The sequence below is a fragment of the Notamacropus eugenii genome, chromosome 3, assembly GCF_028372415.1.
Source record: "Notamacropus eugenii isolate mMacEug1 chromosome 3, mMacEug1.pri_v2, whole genome shotgun sequence".
Classification (NCBI taxonomy): domain Eukaryota; kingdom Metazoa; phylum Chordata; class Mammalia; order Diprotodontia; family Macropodidae; genus Notamacropus; species Notamacropus eugenii.
In genome coordinates this window covers 403,589,943-403,610,990 of record NC_092874.1, presented here as the reverse complement: position 1 = coordinate 403,610,990, position 21,048 = coordinate 403,589,943, and the positions used below count along the sequence as shown (strand labels likewise).

The 21,048-nt window shown below is 35.6% G+C and overlaps 1 protein-coding gene across 8 annotated transcripts in view; it reads right to left on the bottom strand.

Moving 5' to 3' along the window:
• The window catches only part of SHOC1 (shortage in chiasmata 1), a 114,262-nt gene that overhangs the window by 32,330 nt on the left and 60,884 nt on the right, over nt 1-21,048 (bottom strand). For 7 of the 8 annotated variants that reach the window (XM_072598087.1, XM_072598083.1, XM_072598086.1 and 4 more), the window contains 5 exons: nt 19,202-19,243; nt 18,566-18,670; nt 16,422-16,612; nt 6,163-6,235; nt 2,478-2,547 (listed from right to left, as the gene is read on the bottom strand). In XM_072598087.1, coding sequence (XP_072454188.1) covers nt 2,478-2,547; nt 6,163-6,235; nt 16,422-16,612; nt 18,566-18,670; nt 19,202-19,243 — 481 coding nt within the window. The remainder of the gene's footprint in view (nt 1-2,477; nt 2,548-6,162; nt 6,236-16,421; nt 16,613-18,565; nt 18,671-19,201; nt 19,244-21,048) is intronic. The other variant, XM_072598085.1, reaches the window with a different exon arrangement.

Genomic DNA, 21,048 nt, shown 5'->3' with positions numbered 1-21,048 from the left:
CGAGAACAAAGGGCAAACAACAATAATTGTTGAGTAAAACATAACTGAAAAGACTACATCTTATTATAATTTTATGTCTCTCAAGTTGTTCAAAAGTTTCCCTGTAGTGAGTGAACTTTGTATTTCTTTTTAACATTTTAAAATTAATTCCATTAAATCTAATTTTTCTATAACTGACTGAAAAACATTTATTTAACCTGGTTTAATACAGAATTTTGAAATGCACATCGGAAAGTAGAGCAGAAGTGTAGACTGGGAAGGACTTGAGCCATGAAAAAAGAGCTGAGTTCTCTAGGAAAACTGAGCAGCCTTCCCCTATGTTGTGTGAGCTCCAGGCTTTGCAGGGTCATGCTGGGCTGATGCAGGGGCTGCGATGCTCTAGCTAATTCCAGTGTGTGGTACATCCTACGTTTCTACTCCATCTGAGCTACACACAGGAGGGCCCACTCATACCTTTCATTTATCACTGCCCATCAATGCGCTACTTTCATGGTCAAAAACATTGAAATTCCTTTTTCTGAACACGATTTTATAACACTCCATCTGTCCCCATGCTTCATTCCTACCAAAACCTGTTCTTCCTCACTCTCACCTGCATTCTTCCTCCTCCTCCATACTTTACCAGGCCCTCAGCCCCTTCCTCTGTCTGTGCTCTCTTCCCTCCCAACCTTGAACTCTTAGTGAACTCTTTGCATCCCAACTCTGCATTCTTCTCTACTGTCACATTCCTTGTCCCCTTGCTCCATCAGCACAAACAACTTGCCAAACCCCAAATTTGAAATACTTTTACTATTTGCCTCCTCCACTTCTATTCATGTGATTGATGTGTTGTTGAATGGAGCTACTACAAATTTATATTATCTAATATTTTATGATATTTAATCTCAACTGGTGAAAACTAGCAAAAAGGTAATCTAAGGTAACCTTTTTCCTCATCTTTACTGAGTCTCCTTCCTACCCTCCACAGCAATTGTTCTGAACCTTTACTTCTCCCCTCAAACCCCCAGCAGCACGGGCTTCTCTCATAATCTCCTATGAAATCCTTGCCTTATACTTTACTGAAAATGCAGGTTGTCCAGTGAAAACTTCTTCCTCTTACCCCTACCTCATTTGACAACCTCTCTTCCTCATATGACAATCATTCTCTTGACATCATCCTCTACAATTTTCTTCTTGAGTTTTTGATGAAAGAGGACTGGATTTTACTGGAATCTAGATTTTCTAGTGTAAAGTCTAATCTTTCATTTTTTAAAAATTTAATTTTTATTGATATATTTTGCTCTCACATCACCTAAATTTCCAGCTCTTTGCTACCACAAAAAGTGCTTCTGTGTGTATTTTGGTGCATATGGAAACTTACTTTTTAATCAATGACCTCCTTGAGCTTTAAATCTTACAAGAATATATGAGTCAGAGTGATGACTTTTTAGTTACATTGTTATGCGATTCCAAAATGCTTTCCAAAATGGTTGTACTAATTCACAACTCCACTAACACTGCCTTAGTGTACCTATCTTTACACAGGCCTTCCAACACTATTTACATTTTGTTATCATCTTTGCCAGTTTTCTAGCGGTGAGATGGTTCTTTTGATTTTCATTTTTCTTATTATTAGTGAGCTAGAGTATTCTTTCATATGGTTGTTAACAGTTTACAATTATTTTAAGAATTGTTTGTATCCTTTGATGAATTATCCATGGGGGAGATGGCTTTTGGTCTTATAATCATCCTTTTTAATAGTTAATGGGGTTTTTTCCCCTAGTAATCAAATTACTCCTTAGATTTTCTTTCATGAAAGACTAAATCAATGAGATATCTCAGTACTTGTAGCAGTGATGAAAAACCCCAGAATTACTTATTTTTCAGGTATCCAACTCTGTGATTTTTTTTTTCGTTAAAAACAAGTTCTCTTTAATCATTTGATGAACTGGAATGTAACATAATGTCTGCTTTATGGCAGCCAAGTGGTGCAGTGGACAGAATGTTGGGCCTAAAGTCAGGCAGACCTGAGTCTAAATAAGGCCCCAGATATTTACTAGCTTTGTAACTCTGGGCAAGTCATTTAACCTCTCTTCACTTCAGTTTCTTCAACTGTAAAACAGGGATAACAATACTATTTACCTCTCACTGCTGTTGTGAGGATCAAATGATTTGCATAGTGCTTATCACAATATCTGACTCATAAGTCCTATACAAATGCTAGCTATTGTTGTCACAGAAAATTTCCAAACAGCAAACCAGGAAAATTCTCAAAGATTATTCTTTGAGAATAATCTCCAAGAATGGTACAACTTTGCTATTTTCTTTCACAATCCAGAATATAGAAAAAAGCGAAGATCCCTGCAAAGGCCTCTTGACATAGCTTGATTTGCCTTTTGGACTTACTATTTTGAAATCATTTGCCATAGGATAATAGGGGTAAAGAACAACAGATGCTGATTAAAGAATCAACTATCCATAAAAAAAAAATGACTCACCCATTTAAATTATCACTGGATTCCAGTAAAACTTTTCTTTTTTCAGGAGATAAAGAAATGCATTCTAAACCTGAGTTGGCAAAACAACAGAAAGTAAACATTTTTCAAAGTCCTTAATTTTATATACTTTTTTCTAAAGTGACATAAAGTAACTTGATTTAACTACCAAGACATATTTAATGATATCTCCAAAGAGGTTACTTCTTTGTGAGAGCTAAAATTATTTTTAAAAAGGATTTAGAGGGTTATTGTTTTTAGTATTCACACAGCAGAAAATATATCACACGTGGATCATATATATGGCATATGTATATGTTTTAAAGGAGACAGATGTTCAGTTTTTACTTTTTTAATCTCTGTGTAATTGAAATACTTAATTTTAAACATCTGTCTATCACTTGTGTAACTAAGCCCATCTTATTAGAAAATCATAATGAAATTTTTTTTCCCTTCAAATAAGAAGTCTGAATATAACTGTAACACCCAATTCTAGGTAACACCTGGCACTCACACTGGCTGACTTGAGTTCTCTAGAGAGTTGTTACTAACTATATATTTTAATTTCAATAAAATTTACCCCAACACAATGGGAATATTAGTATTTTGTGGACCTTTCTAAGAAACATTTAATTTTCACCCTGTAAAATATAGAAGAGTCACTAGGAAATTGTTAGTCTTCACAGTTACTCCAGATGCTCTCAAATTTACTGTAGAAGTCCTAGTTTGTTTTTCACCAGTGTATACAGAAAAACATCCTTTAAAATATACTAGCCGAGAGAAAGAACTGATGGAGTCAGAATGCAGATTGAAGCATACCATTTGTCTCTTTTTTTCCCTTTTGGTCTGTTTCTTCTTTCACAACATGATTAATATGAAAATATGTTTTACATGATTGCATATATATATATATATATATATATATATATATATATATATATATATATACATAAAACCTATATCAAATTGCTTACCATCTTGAGGGGGAGATGAGGAAAAGGAGGGAGAAAATTTGGAACTCAAAATTTAAAAAAATTGAATGTTAAAAATTGTTGTTATACATAATTAGGAAAAATAGAATATTATTAAAAATGTACCAGCACATGCACATCTCATTAATTCTTATAGAACAACATTTAGATATAAGGAATGCTGTTTCTAGGGATAGCAAACTACCTACTATTACAGTATAATCATCTGTAGAATGCAAAAGAGTGTCAAGCTAGGCACACAGTATATGTATAATCAGTTCTTTCTGATTTGATTTGATGGTGATTCAGAAAAATCAAAAGAAAATGCATGTTTTCTCTTTCCTCATAATCTCCTCAGGTCTGCTCATATTATTTGAAGACCTGATTTGACGTTTTGATTTATTAATTACATCTGCAAACATATTGACTACTTGTTAAATGCACTGATTAAGAGCTTGTAAGCTCCAGAAACACAGAGCCATGCATTAACTTTATAATATTACACAAGAGAAAAAGTCTAGCCAGTAGAACCAAAGATAGTTACTGTAATCAAAGTGGAAAGAAACAATTCTCTGCTGTATAGTCAATGTTTTTGTGTCAGTAGACCAAGCACAAAATGGAACCCAAGATGGAAGATGAGAAAATATTAAGATCAGAAAGACAACATGCTAATAAAAGCCATTCACTATAAGTAATATTTTCAGAAATGACATCCTACAGTGTAATTTAGAGGCGCATTGCTATGAAAGTAAGATATTTGGCTATATATCAGATACACAGCCACATATACATACAAATATGTATATGCACACAAATACACACATATGTATTATATTACTTCAACAATTCAAAATCTGTAATTTTGTCATTGTATGCAACTCTCTGCACCAGTGCAGAGTGCAACCCATATTACTTAGCAGGTAGTCTTCAAGAATTGATGTGACAAAACAACAAAATCCCCTGCAGGCTGCCTGATGAATAACCTCTCTGAACTCAGTTAGATTGTTGTACTGCACACATGCAGTCTTTTCAACAGATAGATGCTTGTATTCCAGTGCTATAGCTTCTGAGAACCCAGGGACCATTTTCTCACCCTGAGGAGGCATTAGCATAGACTCTTAACAGAGTCAGTACTGCTGAGTATAAGGAAGGAATTACTGTTGGGTTTTTTTTTGTTATTTTTTTTTAAGAGGCAAACGGCAGATGAATATTTTGGAAGGACTAAGAAATCTTTTCGGACCATTGGTAGGGGAGATGTGAGGAAGGTTGGAAGATATCATTTACTTGGCAAGAAGTAAAAGTGAGAGATGAGTGGGAGGAATAATGAGTATCCACCTTAAAGAGAGCACACTAACAACAGATTAAGATGTTCAGAGGACTTAGTAGTTGTCTACATGGCACAATTGGGGAATCAGACTAGGGGTGAAAGTGAATTCTTGAATTACATTTAAGTAGTTGATTTCAAGACAATAATGAATAAAAATCTGAAACAATACTTTTTAAAAAGTACATAAGATATAGCCAGTCAAAAGATGCAAACTCAGATAAGAGAGGGTATTGAGGAGGGTAGTCAATAGTTCCAAATGCAGTAAGAAGGATGAAGACTGAGAAAGGATAATCAGACCTGGCAAATAAGACATTGTTATTAACTTTGAACAGAGCAGTTTAAGCTGAGGGATGAAGCTGGGAGCCAAATTACAAGGGGTGAGGAGAGGAGGGGAAGCACATAGCTTTTTCAACTAATTTGGCTGAGAAAGTCCTAACAGTATAGGACGATAGCTTTAGAAGATGATAGGATTTAGAGAAGGTATTTTAAGGACAGGGGATTCTTGCCAATGTTTGAAGCCAATAGGAAAGAAACCAATAGATAAGAGTTTGAAGATAAGAGAGAGCAAATGATTTAAGGGCAATCCACCTGAGAAAACAGGAGAGGCTTGGATAAAGAGGAAAAAGAAGCAACTCATCATCAGAAATGGGAGGAAAGGAAGAGTGAATTAAGGATATTAAGGGGTTTTGAGATGGACAGAAGGATACAGTGAACAGATTCAGTTTTCACAGTAAAATGAGGTCCTTAGCTGAGAGGTATGCTATGCCTCATTTTTTGCAATTTTTTGGCCTTAGAGTGCAATAATGTTTATATATCTTATCTTTCATATAATTGTGCATACATAGGCCTTTAGTAATGAATTTGCATATAGGAAATTCAATTCTTTTCACTTACCTAGCTCAATATCACTGAACTAAAGAGGGAAGATCATATTTTACTCAACTCTTCTAACATGAAAAAAGAAGATGCTTTCCTGAATGTAACGAGTCTAACAAAAACTTCTACAATTGGAGAACACAGACTCTGCATAAATAACATGTTTCTCTATATTCTTGAACTAGTCTTTAATGCAGGCATTATCTTCAAATAAAATGTATGTATTGAAATTACAGCTAGGTGGCACAGTGGATAGAGCACTGGATCTGGAGTCAGGAAGATCTGAATTCAAATCCAGCCTCAGACATTTACTAACCATGGGACCGTGGCCAAGTCATTTAACCCTGTTGGCCTCAGTTTCTTCATCTGTAAAATGAGCTGGAGAAGGAAATGACAAACTACTCCAGTATCTTTGCCAAGAAAACCTCAAATGGGGTCATAAACAGTGGGACATGATTGAAACAACTGAACAAAATTAAAATTAATTCATTAACAAAGAAAAAGAATTACTAACCTTTTATTTTGCTAAGTTTTTCAATAAGGAAACAATGTTCATCATCTGAGTCCATTCTTGTTATAATTAGCACCTAGTTAAAGTAAAAAAAAAAATTCACCATTTATGTACATGAATGAGAATTCTATTTGAAAGGGACCATTAAAATGACAAATCCCAATATCGTGCACTAGTCTTAAGTAAAGTATGAATGACAATTCAATTCAATTTAATTCAATAAACACTCATTGAATACATATTACATCAGGTACTTTGCTAGATGATGATGAGACAAGGACAAAAACTAAGGACTTAACATTTTCACCATCAGAAGCAACCACCCTGTTCCCTCATTGTCCTGGTGAGGAATGTCAACCATTTATTTACCAAAGGTTTGGTCCAAAGAAACAGTTTCCCCCTTGACTGAAGATTCATTCTGAGAACAAGCAGAATGAGGTTCCCCCTTACCGAGGGCTTGTTCAAGAACAAACAGAAGGGGGTTTATCTCACTAAAGGCTTAACCAAGGAACAAACAAAATCAGGCTGTACATGTGCTTATTCATTCTCATTAAGCCAGAGAAGCATGCATGCATGGAAATCAGAAAATAATTTTGAATTCAGGGGTAAGCAAGCTGAAGGAGACACTTAGAGGAACTCAGAAAGCCTAGATCAACCAAAATTATAGTCTCCATATGTGTTAACTATAATATGAGAAAGGAATTTTATTAATAGGATAGATTATAAATACAATAAGTGTCAAAGTATCCATTGAAATTATAGGTCCAGGATATCTTTTTCTTTATTAATGTGATATATCCTACCATACCATAACATAAAATACCAAAAGAAGAAAAGTCTCATTATTCAAGAGAGTGTCTGGTTCAATGTGCCTTGTCCCTGGCAGTCATAAACAGAACACTCCTGGTCAGCTATATCCAGCCTTGTAGCTGTTGACACAGGAAGGGGTATTTTGGATTCACTAAGAGAGCAAAGCATGTCTCTTATGCCAGAGCACACAAGGCAGTGGTGGGTTAAGCTCAGAGAGGGCCAGAATTGTCTTTCTCCTGATTGGCCAATACAGGTTTTAGGCCTTTCTTAGGTGATGAGTGGCTCAAAATGGTTCACAGGACATATATAAGAATCTCAGCAGATACCATACTGACTTAGTTCTAAAACTGTTTGACTGGGAAGGTTTGGGAATCAGGAAAGTTTAATCCACAGGTTCCCAAAAACTTACTTGGCTTACTGTCTCCTTTAAAAAAAAATTATGCATTTTAAATTTAATAATTTGTTTATTTCCTGCATTGAAATTTTGTTGACACCATGTTGTGTCATGTAACTGTAGAGAATCATATTGTAAACAAGTCATTAAATGCACATATTCCTGCTGGTGCATGCTTGACTTCCCGAAAACGCATGACATGCTTCCCTGCCAAAACTTGCCTGTTAAGGCCTGCTGGCAGAGTTGACCGCTGATCAGTTATAACTGGCATTGTGTGTGTTTACAACAGATAAAACACATATGAATGGTTTTTCAAAATTTTATCTTCGCTTCTTTCCTTATGCTTCCATCACCCTCTTACTTTTATTCAATGCCCCCCCAATGCACTCGAGGCTACTATTGTACCCCTAAATCCTTCCAGCACCTCCCACTTTGAAAAATCAAACAGTTTGAAGAACCTCTGAGAAGCAAAGACATACAAGGGGACATCAACATCTATACTGAAATCTTCACATGTAAGGATAAGGTTTGAGTTGGAGAGGAAGATTGGGCCAAGTACTGAGCTCTTTGTGGAGGGAGGATGACCTGGGGGCTGATAGGTAGCTACAACTAGGGCCTGGCTAAGATGACAAATCTGGATGGAATGAATCTTGAAGGAGAAGTTGCTGAGTAATGGCTATTCTGATTGCTGTTAATTTTATTTTAGGAGTCCTATTTTATTCTTCACCAGAGTATAAAGAAAAACATTTGGAAATATGCCAGTATATGCATTAAAAGTTGCTGGGAAAATAAAGTCAATATGTAGAGCTTCTGGATTCCCTCTACCCACCAATGAGTTTCTCATTTCTTATTTGCATCATTTTGACCACAATATCAATTTTTCAATTTCTTTAGTGTCAATATTAATTTCACTTACAAGTAATAGATTTATGAATTATCTTTTGCATATTAGTATTAGATTTTGTGATTAAGGTGCTGCAACAAGGATTGTTTCTGTAATGGTTCTACATCTTATTCACTGAGAATACTATTTTGGATTACCTGTAACATAGCTTCAGATACCAACATGCATTATGTATTTGAAAAGTATGTGATATAGTGGAGAAGGCACTGGAGCTGGTTTTTGTCTCTGGCTCTGCCACTTACCACCTGTGTGAAGTTAGGCAAGACACTGAACCTCTCTGGGCCTCAATTTCTTCATCTGTACAATAAGGACCTTAGAACAGATGGCTTCTAAAGTCCCCTCCAGTTTTAGACCTATCAGCCCTATGAAATAACCCCACCAATCAACTGACATTTATATATGAAAATGTTGCTATTAATACATTAGGTGATTTCCCATTTTTTTTTTGTTATGTTGTAATGTTGATGGCTTTACGTTGACTCATTCACATGCATCTAAGAACTCATTTGTGAGAAGACTGGGGAGAATTAAAATGCAGGTATATCCTTATACAGGTCATGTTTAAAGCTAACTGGCTCATTCAATGAGCGAGTGGCCTCAATTGCACCATTCTCTAACCAATGTGCTAACCAATCACAGGCACATTTAACATGAAATACTAGGATCATTCTTTTAGAGCCTGAGGAAACCTCAGAGGTCATCTATTCCAACTCCCTCATTTTCTTAAATATAAATTGTAAGATGTGAACATAAGTAGGTTATAAATATAACCATGTTCTTTACAATTAGACATTCCATTAAAATTGGCCATAAAGTGAACAATAATTTGCACTAAAAGCTCCAGGTCAGTGATTGTCTCTAGCCATACATGTAGCTTCCCCAAAGAAGATCCTCAACAAATACTGAATAAATGAATGAATCTTAAAATTGAACTCATTATTACAGAAAAAAAATTCCCACTCAAAAACAGCTGACAACTTTTAGTCAAAAAGAGATTATACTGATGGCGAGTCCTGTGACAAGATGGGTATCTGGAGGATTGTCAGTATTATGCCTATAATATTTGCATTATAAATTTACTTATTCTTTGTAGCACTTTCGGCATTCATTCCCTTGCACCTTAAGGGTAATAATATTTTGTCCGATGAATTTCCCAACAGATTCCCCAACTTGACTTTTACAGATCCAGATATATTGATGGGGCTTAGTATCAATGTCACATTTTGTGAGTGATTAAATTCAATGATGGATTCCATTTTGATGAATCTTTAGAGACTTTAGGTTAGGTTAAAAAAATTTTTCCCTCAATTATATAAAGTCTGAAATTTGGTTTCTAATAGTGATGGCTGTAATATTATTGGGTGGTGAGTAGGCCAGTAGGTGGGGCTATTCTTTACCTTTTGGGTATAACTCTTTCTCTGGATACTCCCTTTGTCCCTCTGGGGAGAGCCTTTCCTCTCAAACAAGGGCCAGAAAGGATGGAGACATAGTAAGAGAGAGGGTGGAAGACCTCTACCCCAACAGGGACCCAAAATAGTTCTTCCTCCTCCTCATTTGAAAGCCTTCAGGAGAAAAGAGAGCTTGTAATTGTTCAAGTCTTTTGTATGCATGTTTTGTTCTGGGTAAGCAATCAGTTACAATGCTTTTTATCACCAGGATATAAACTGTCAAGAAAAAGTCAATATATTTGCATATACTATGAATCTGGGAGAGAAAAGGCCCTTCCATTACTTTCTTTACTATACCTACTTCATTCTTTGACAAAGCAATCAAGATTCTACAGATGAATGTCTGCTGGTTTCTGGCAGAGGTGTCACCTTCCTTAATTGCCAAAAAGTTTTGCCTTGGCTTTGAGGACTGAAAAAAAGCCTGATTTTTATGTACAAGTTCACCCTATCCCACCCTTTGGATTCCAGGGAAAAAGGAAGAAAAATCCTGAAAGCCAGTCAAAAGCAGCAGATGGTCAGTGGTAAAGGGACACTCATAAACTGCTGAGGGGTTTGCCACCACAGTGGAGTTCTAGGGAGGTCATCAGTGTTGAAAAGGTATGCCAGGGCATTTCTGGCCTTGCTGAAATTCATTCAGTCATTCATAGTGCCCATAGATTTTTCATTTAGTCCCCTATCTCTATTCCATCCCTCTTTTTCCACAGGAATTAAACTTCGTATCATCCCCAGGACTATGGAATACTTTATCTCAGTTCCTTTAAAGTTTTTTTTTTAATTTTTCTGAATTTAAACATTTTCATTTTGTCCTAAGCCAAAAAATTTGATAAAAGTTGCTAACCATCCCATTCCTAAACTATGTGCATTTTTCTAACAGAACAGGAAAAAACAATGGAAGAGTACCCAGGGAAGAGACAAAGACTCTAGGAAAGAGTTATTGATTCATTTGTATTACTTCCCAAGGCAGAGAGAATACTTTTGCCCAGGTTTCTTTAAGTAAAGTAATGAGAAGCAGTGGTTATGGCTAAGTAAAAGGCCCCCAAACCTGGGGCACATTTTTCTACAAATACGATGCCATCAGTGGGAAGACTATACCTGCATAGGCATCACAATGGGGGCATACACCTTGGGGATACAAGTGTCTCAGACACTTGACACTCACTAGCTATGTGACCTTGGGCAAATCACAAATTGCCTCATCCTGGGTCATCTCCAGTCATCCTGATGAATATCTGGTCACTGGATTCAGATGGCTCTGGAGGAGAAGTGAGGTTGGTGACCTGCACAGCCCTCCCTCACTCAAAACAAAGTCAAGTGCAAGTCATGTCATCATTTCTCTGATGGTCTTCTTTGCCAGCGAAGGACGAACACACTGTGAAAATGGATATAGTAACTTCTTGGATTTGCTTGAGCCCCCCAATCACCCGAGGAACAGAGAGAAGCTGTATGAAGGCAGGCTGTATTATCTAAGATACAGAGTTGACTGACACCAACAAAATTTTGCTTTGACCAAGAGTAAACCCAGCTGAATGGGCAGAAAATCAGCAACTTTGAGGCCAATTAAGCTCACACCAGCCTTGAAGCAGATGCTGAGCCATTCAATGGTTGCTATACTTTCAAGAGACATTAGCTTCAGAGACTCCCCTGTTGGTTATGGAGCTCTCTGACACATCCTGTTTTATGGTTTTTAGAGACCTCCCCTTATTATGCTCAAGCCTTGAACTGTTAAGACTCATTATCACCAAGAATGCCTTCAGATGTGTGTATCAAAGGGCCATATCTCTGACATTGGGAATTCCTCACTCCATTTCCTAGATCTCCCCTTCCTGTTGGGAACGAGGCTCCCTACCTCAATGCTTTCTAGGACCTTCCTAATTCCTGCCTTTCTCTCCATTTCCCTTCATTCATTTGTTTGAAAAGTACATATCTCTTGGCTGCTCCCAGGTGCATGTTCTACTTCCCTGCTTAATAAAAATTTCACAGGCAAAAATTCATCATCTCTCTCTGGTTTTCTTCCCTTTAGGAGAAAAGGGTATTTAGGTCTCAAGAACTGGCCTTTGCATTCTCTGAGTATCTTACCCCTTTCAAGGAAGGAGAGATCTAAATTCTCTAACGAGAGTGGCTGCCTTGATTTGTACTACACATCAGGGAGCAACTCAGTTCCCCAGTGATGAAGGATGCTGATATTGGGTGAAATCATGGCTATGTTTTCTCTGGTCTTGTTGAGTAATGCTGGTCTTTCTTGGCCCCTAGAAAACCTCTCTCTGATTAGGGTAAATTGATAGCTCCTTAGTTATAGGCGGACCACAGCCAGCTGACAAAGCCAGGCAGAATGTTTCCAGACTAAGATCGTCTTTTTTTTTAACCCCTATGTCTGAGTTTAAACTATCTAATTTAGGATTAGATATTTTTGAGCTCCTCTCTGTTTTGATATGCAAATGAATTTTAGCCAGAGCAAAATAAAAGCAAAAGAGGCAGGGACATTATTATCCACTCACTTGACCTTTAATACACACACAGACACACACAGACGCACAGACACACAGACAGACACACACATGCACACCAGTAGCTCTGACCTTAAATTTTGGCCAGCAGAAACTCTTGGTGCTTTGATTTAATTTGGAAGGTTTTATTGGCCTCATTTTTTTAAACCAGCTATTGGACCATAAACTGCCATTATGTACATGACAGATTTTGCTTATGCCTATCATAAGTACTATAATGTGGACTAACCAAATATCCCATGAAATGATATTTCTTCTTGGGTTTAGATACATCATTAAAACTACCTTTGCGTCTGAAGGAGAATTTGTCCTTTGACCTCTGTTTACCTGCAACATCCCTGAATCTTCTGATTTCAATTATAGCAAGAATGTTAATACTTTCTAAGATACCTTCAAATACCCAAGTCATACCTTCAAGGGTATGACTTCAAGGGTGCTGGTCAATTAGACAAGGATATCATATTTAGAGAACTAATAATTTATATTAATATTGTAGACAGTATAAAAATTTAGTGCCCTCTACTCTTTTCCTTACTATTCTGTCAATAATCACTATAGAAGAATAATTACAGCAAAAATCTGGTCACAAATATATTTGGCAAAAAAATAATCTCTCACAGCAATACTAGAAAAAACCTTCAGGAAGGGGATGTTTCTTCAAGACAGTAGATCAGGCCTTCTTAACCTGGTATCCAAGAACTTAAAAAAATGATAACTACTTCAATATAATTGGTTTCCTTTGTAATCCTATGTATTTTATTTTGTGCATTTAGAAACATTTTCTGAGGGGTCCATAAGGAGTCCAAGACACAAGATGAGTGTAAGAGCCTCTGCTCTAGAGTCTAAGCCTCCAAACAAGATTTCCAAGGATTTAATTTCCTTAACTGTAAAATGTGAGGTCTGAATTAGATGGTTTTTAACATGCCCTCCAGGCCTACCTAACTTTTATGAATTTAAGTTAGATATTTGTTCACTTTGTTTACAATGCAAGGGTGGAGTTTCTTTTTTAAAACAAGTATTTCCTATATGAAATTATGGCAAGATGTACCTATTTTTAAAATTACGTAAAGCATTTCTTTCTCAAATAATTGGAAGCAATAAATACTAGGGCTGCTATTTTGAATCCCTTTAATGGGTGGGAAAATTTACAGTTGGTATTATTTACACAAGTGACATCCTTCTTAGAGACTTTTCAATCATCTAAGAAAGATTAAAATAGGTTTAGTTAAACTGGGTTAAATTATGATTATTAAATTATTTTAGTGTAGTATGCTTTATTGCTTGAAAACTATCAAGTTATGAATGGCATAAATAGAAAATATTCACCAATATAATCTATTAATCAAAAGATCTCATTCCATTACCATGCTAGATAAAGTACATAATTGCAAATATTGTTGTTGTTTCATTTATTTAGCTGCTACTGAAGACAATTATGATCTGGATGTGCTTGCTGGTGTCACTAACAAAATCAATGTGGAACCAAACACAGAATTCCACTGAGTACGTGTTAAAAATGTTCTTTGATGCTATCTACAATTGCTATCGTTTTCAGTCAGTGAACTGTTAGAAAGTGTTCAGCCAAAGAAGACACCTTCCATTACTGTAATTCTTATGATACTCTTAGGCAGTGTGAATGATTTTCCTGGCTAATAAAGAGACTTATTCACTGACAGCAAAGTAACCTATGATCAACTACTTAACTTTCTGCATGTGTTTTTAAAGCATAATTATTTGTATAAAGGATTTTTTAGTATAATACATTAAGACTCTGAGTATTTACAACCTATAGAAATGGAAGGATTTGCTAGAGAATTGCAAACATATTTTGATACCAGTTTCCATGACCTTGGTTGAATTCTCAGGCATGACTACAAAGAAAAAGTTGAATGAGTGGACCTATCACAAATGTGTTTTGTTTATGGTAGTAGCTAGTGTGAACCAAAGTAGTCTGAAGTAATTTTCCTCTATATAAAATGTATAGAAATCACCGTTGAAATGACAGAGGGCAGCTCCTTAATGGAATATAAAGTTAACTTGATCACTTTGACAAGAATAACGGATAAAACTTTTGCTACGCTTTTGAAGACATCTCCTTATGAAAGCTGTGGATATACTCATTTAGTTGACTCATGGATTGAACCATGACCATTGAACAACTTAGCCACGACCTTGGACTCAGGTCTGTAAACAGGAGCAGAATAAGACATGCATTTTTGCATGTGACCAATGTAGGACTATATTTCACTTGACTATGCTTATGTGACACAAGAATTCTATATTTTTTTTTCTTCAGCGAATGGGAAGAAGTAGCAGGGAGAAAGAAATGAATGTTTTGATAACAGTAAAATAATAACATTAACAATATCTGCTAGGAACATCTGAGAAATCGAACTGAGTTGAATTCTAAACCTGAGAGAGTGACTACACTGGTGTGTGGATAGAGGTCTCCCTTCTTTAACAAGGATGGATCTAGGAACTTTCCTAGAATTCAGCATCAATCTAGAAAATGTCCTCTCCTCTATCCAGGAGGCTAGGTCACATGATTTCCATCTTCTCTAGAGGCCATGTGGTTGAAAGACCTCCTCTGTGGTCTAACGGGTGAAAGCACATACAACTGAAACATGCTTCTATCTCTGCCCATCAAAGGCTGCCATTAGCAGCTCCTAAAAGGAGAGCTATGAGGATACACAGATATTATTTTTACCTCCTGGAGTACCAGGTTTGTTCTTAAGTCTTTAGTTTGTGCTCAGCTCTCTATCCAAAAGACAATGAAAAACCCATAGAGGCTGCATGTTGGCTATAATATATTACCCAAAATTAACTTTAAGTAGGAAGTGGCATAAAAGACATCATCAAGGATATGTATGACCAGAAAAGGAAGGTTGTCAGTCATGTGGCAATGAGGAGCTACACACGGGTCAAGTGCCATATTGGTGCCACGGATAAAATTAAGAACCAAAGGAAGGCCTTTGATGTCAGTAGTTCCTTTGTGAAGGACTTATGAAAATATAAGAACAAAAAAGTGCACAGGATAATGAGGTATGGAGGGGTTATAATCTGCACCAATAGAAGTACTATGCACATCAATGAGATCACAAATACAATCCATTTAAATAAGTATAGGACACAAATCTAATGTAGGGGCAGCTTGGTGGCACAGTGGATACAGTGCCAGCCCTGGAGTCAGGAACACTCATCTTCCTGAGTCCAAATCCAGTCTCAGACACTTACGTACTAGCTGTGTGACCCTGGGCAAGTCATTTAACCCTGTTTGCCTCAGTTTCCTCATCTATGAAATGAGCTGGAAAAGGAAATGGCAAACCACTCCAGCCTCTTTGCCATGATAACCCCAAATGGGCTCACAAAGAATCAGACATGACTAACTGGTAAACACCAGTATGGACCTAATGTAAACTCCTATCAGGTAATCATAAGAAATTATTGTTAGTATTTATGTACTTAGGGAAAACATTTGTACTTGCAATTTGGGCCCCAGCTATGTGACTGGGCAAATTATTTAATTTTGTATTATCTGGTTCATAGAACATGGATAATATCTGCACTACCTGATACACAGGGTTTTGAGGACTGAATAAAATTACATGTGTAAGGCACTTAAGTAACCATAAAGTGTAGAAGTAATTTGAACAACTTCTCATATTAATATGGTACTTTATAACTTAAAAGGCACTTTCCCCATAACAGTCTAATTGAAGTTGTTGATATAAGTTTTACTCTGCATTTTACATATGAGAAACTGAAATTCAGAGGGGTTGAGCGTCTTGTTCATGGTCACTCAGCCGATAAGTGACATTGATGAGACTTGTACTCCCTTGAATGTTCTGATTCTACCATACAACTCTGTATCCCATATATGAAAGCTAATAAAAATGCTGAGAGTAAAGGTTATTCTTTTTTCATTGTGAATGATGGCATTTTCCTAGAATGCAAACCACATTTTCACTGGGCCACACTGGGAAAATTAAGCCAGTTAGTTACATGGGAAGAAAATTTCTCATATGAACTAAGTGACTTCTTCCAGGACTTAAATTTCCTCAATAGTTCACAACACTATTAGGTAATCTCTTTCCTAATTTAAAAGATGAATGCAAAATTTGTCTTGTAGGTTGATTATTTGAACTAAGAAATATAAATTTGAATTCCAGTTGCTTAGAAAACATTTTATAAAAGTTATTAACCTTAAATTGTTGTTCTTCTGTATTGTTCCTTTGTACCAAATGTAACATCTGACAGTATAACTGTTGTTCTTTGTGGTTGGTTTCAGGCTTTTTCTTCCTGATAAACTGTATAATCTCAAGCTGTTTCCAAATGTTATCCAAACAGGAACCTAACATGCTTTTGTAGACATCTTTTGCTTTCAGTAAATATCCTGTTATAAACCAAAGGAAAAAAGAATGATTATGTAAATTTTTTTTTTTTTTGACAAACCTTGTAGCAAGCAAACAGGAAATTAACAGAAAAAATTACAAAAGTCACAGGATGTTGACTTTGATTTTGGTCATTATTTTTCAGTTTTAAAGGAAACTTGAAAGCACTGAAGGTATAAAAAGATGTCTCTATTAAACCATCTTAAAAAACAAACTACAATTGAGCCAAGGAAGGAATTATGAGAAGGAATATTCTAGTAGGTAAGTTAAGGAGAGTATCCAACCTATATGCTTAAACTATCCTTTCATAATTTTTATGGAATTTATCTAGTCATATCATAACACATCTATAATATTTTAATCTTTCATATTTTTAGAGAAAAACTGAATTCTGCATCACGTATATGGGAAAAAAGGTATTACACCTAGGACCCTGCGGACAAGCTTAGGAAAACAACTGAGTAGCAACTCATTATTGGTATCAGCCTACCAGTTCTGACAGTAACTTCAGAATTAATCTGACCACCTTCTTGAATTATGTTGTTTTCTAACTTATTTTTATTTATTTTGTTACTATTATTTTTTTTGAGAGTAGGTCTCCCTATCTTACTCAGGCTAAAAGTACAGTGACTACTAATAAATACTAATAAACCCAACCCCAATGCTGATTGACACAGAAACTTTAAGGTGCTGTTTCCAACTTGGGCCAATTTATCTCTCTTTAGGCAGCCTTAGCACTCCACCTTCCCTCCTTGTGGCTCCCTATATTTATGTCCCACTAAATGCTTTGGATGAGCTTTATTTGTACTTCAGGTCAGAACTCCGAAACTCAAACAACCCACTAGTTGCAGCCTAGCAGCAGCGATTTCAGGCATGTGCCACCATTCCTGGCTCTAATTTATTTTTAAAACTTAGGTTATATTTAGAGGCATCCTGGCATCATAATCATTAGATGTGAAGCAAACAAAATTATAAATTATATACTATACCTTACTGTAAATTTACCTTATATAAATTGTATACCTTACTAGAAAATATTTACTAAAAAATAAAAAAAGTCTCTAGATAAACAGTATAAGGCACTGTAAGATCAGTTTCACGGTCCTGATATTTTGGAAACATTTTTCTTTGTGTAGTGTGAGATGTAAAATATGGTTTGGTTTTATCATTCCTGTTATGCATACTCTGATCTATTATTAACATAAATGTGGCTAAATCAAGATATTGTTACTTAATATACAGGAAATTGCCTATATTTTATGTATACATATCCCACCTAAATGATAAATAATAGTTCATCTTTCAACTCTGTGAATTTTCACTGTATATACCCCATGCCTGGAATTCTCTTCTTCCTCATTTCCATCTCCTGATACCTTGGGTTCTTACAGCTTTTGCAAGAAGGCTTTCTCAAGCCTCCTTAATGTCACTGCTTTCTTTTTTGGTCATTTCCAATTTATCCTGTATATCTATATCTTGTTTGTATGTAGTCTTTACTATTAGATTTGTGAACTCCTTGAGAACAGGGACTATGTTTTGCCTGTGTATTTCTAGATGCTTAGTAAATTCTTGTTGGTTTAGTTTGCAGGCAAAATATTAATGTTAACTGTTAAAAGTCAACAAGAGAATTATAAATGTATGCCATTATATATTCATCTTTGGCTTAGGGACTTCCTTAGGCTTTTTTGTGATTCAAATGATTACATATGACATTTTTTATTTGAAAATGTTAGCCAATTCAAATAAAATTAAAGAATAATACACAAAAGTCCATCTTTAGTAGTTTCAGAAATACACAAACAAAATATATTATATTATGAAAAATGTTACAAAATTTCTTGGAAAATACCCCTATTTCAATAAAATGAGGACATTTTAAATGACAACTTCTGGATTAGACAATGTCTTAACTGGCTAAGGTAAAAAATGAAGAAATGAATTACTTTTCAACTAACCCAAGGCTGTGTCCAAGGTACACATTAAAAGAAGATCTCGAACTGTTACCAAAAAATGAACCAGTGCTGCCTGTTTGAATATTACTTCTCTTTCATCATTTTTACCTAAATAAGAAAAAAACAGATGTGTTATATGTTAGAACACACACGGATACTTAAATCTTACATAAACGCTATTTCTAAAATATGCATTTCTTAATTCTTCCCAAGCCAACTGAAAAATTAAAATGTCAAATGAGCCTTTGTTGTTTAAAAAAGAGGAATCTAAAGAGATAAGCAGAACTTAAGTGGCAAAGGGTTGGGTTGGATCACAGGTCCAAATCAGTTACCTAGGAAAATGCAAAAGGTTGGCCAGGGATCAGCTATTTTTAGGAGGATGGAAGCAGTGACTAGAATCTGAAAGCAGGTCCCAAAGTAGAGAAAGTGACAAATGAAAGGGAGAACACATAGTAAGTACTATTAATCATAGCTAGGCTTTAAAAGGCAAGTGATTGATAGAACTGACAGTACCAGTAGAGACGATGGGACTAGGGGATAGAAAATACAATTATTAAAAGGGTTGAAAAATAAGGAAGGAAGCCAGTTCCTGAGAAACCTGGATGCAGTGATAAGAATCTAATGAGCACCTATACTCACCTGATAAAATTTCTTGACTGGGGATAGGCTTGACTCCAGTACCTATGGCAGAATGAAGCCTGTAAGTAGGGGTTAAGTAATCTCTGCCACTAGAGTTAGAGAGCTGGAGAGGAGAGGATCCAGTTGGACTATTATATTTAAGTGGCACTTGGATCTGTATTTAGTATGATAATTTCTACTGTGTCGATAATTCTACAAACCTTCAAAAACTCAAGCCTATGCTAAAATAATCCCAAATCTGTGAGCAGTAGAAATCACATTAAATTATATTAATAGGTAAAGTTCTGCTTTTGCTGCAGTCTTCTTTCTTTTCATAAAGAGTAGTCTTCTGGTAATTAGGATTTTCTATTTTCTTTGCTACTTCAGTAGCTTTAGTTAAAAAAAAAGGCAAGAGAAAGACCAAAGAAGATCCATGTCTCAGAATTAGAAAAAAGGATGATAGTAACAGATGACAGTGAGAAAACAGAATAACTCTGACCTTTAATTTTGGTCTTCTCTTCTGTTCAAAGGAGAAAGATTTCTTGATTAGAAAGGATAGAGCAAAAATGGTCAACCCAGAGTGAAACTTAAGATAAATGATAATAAAAGCATTTAGTTACTCTTAATATATTCGAGTAAGAAGACATAGATGAATTACAGTGCTTAAAGAAGCCCTTAAAGGCAGAACTGCTGAGTTTTTACTGATCTTTGAGTGTATAGGATAAGAAAGGAGTCTGAGGAGTGTTGTCTCAATGCTCAAAAAATGGGAACAGGGTCGAGTTTAAACTCTAGCTCATGAACTAAACTTTTATTCCTGGTAAAATTATAGATATATTGTGTTTAAAAACCATATTTTTATTGATTTTTTTTGTCATCTTCATTTCTAAATATATACTTCCCACCTCTTCCTCCCAGAAATCCATCCCTTGTAAGAAATTTAGAAAGAGAAAAAAGACATTCAGCAAAACCAAAAACAGGTCAATTCTGCCTCACAGCATATGTACGCAACATTCTAGGGTCACAATCTCTCATCTCTCTAACGAATAGAGAGAGATGCATTTTCTCAACTTTTCTCCAAAGGTCATTCTTCGAAACTGCTATCATACAACATTCAATTTTGGTTTTCACTTCTTTTTGCATTGTTGTAGTCATTAGGTATATTTTCTTCTGGCTGCTTATTTCACTCTGTGCAAGTTCATACATCTCTCCAGGCTGCTTAATATTCCATTACACACATCGGTCTTCAATTGATGGGCATCTGCTTTGTTTACAATCTTTATTATCAGAAAAAGTGCTGCTACAAATGTTTTATACACACACACAGATATATATTTTATACACATACATGTGTATATATGTATATATATACATATCTCCTTGTATAAGTACATATATATATGCATATAAATATATAAAAATACACACACACACTTCTTAATTTCTATCTTTAACCTCCTTGGCACAACAGCAATCCTAGGTCAAAGGCTGACATTTTAATAACTTTTAAAAAATGTGATTTCAAACTGCTTTCCAAAATATTTGGGCCACAGCTCTGACAATTGCAAGTTAGCATGCCTGTTATCTCATAACACCTCCAACACTATTTCCAACTATTTTCATCTTTGCTAATTTGGTGAGTACAAGGTGAAACCTCAAAGTTGTTCCAATTTGCACTTCTTTTATTATTAGTGATTTGGAGAAATTTAAAATAGCTGCTAATAATTTGCAGTTCTTTGGAGAACTGTTTTATTTATACCTTTTAACCACTTTGCAACTAGGGGAATGAATCCTGGTCTTACATATTACTATTAATTCTAATAATAGCCAACGTTTATATAGTGCTTACTATGTGCCAGTCCTAAGTGCTT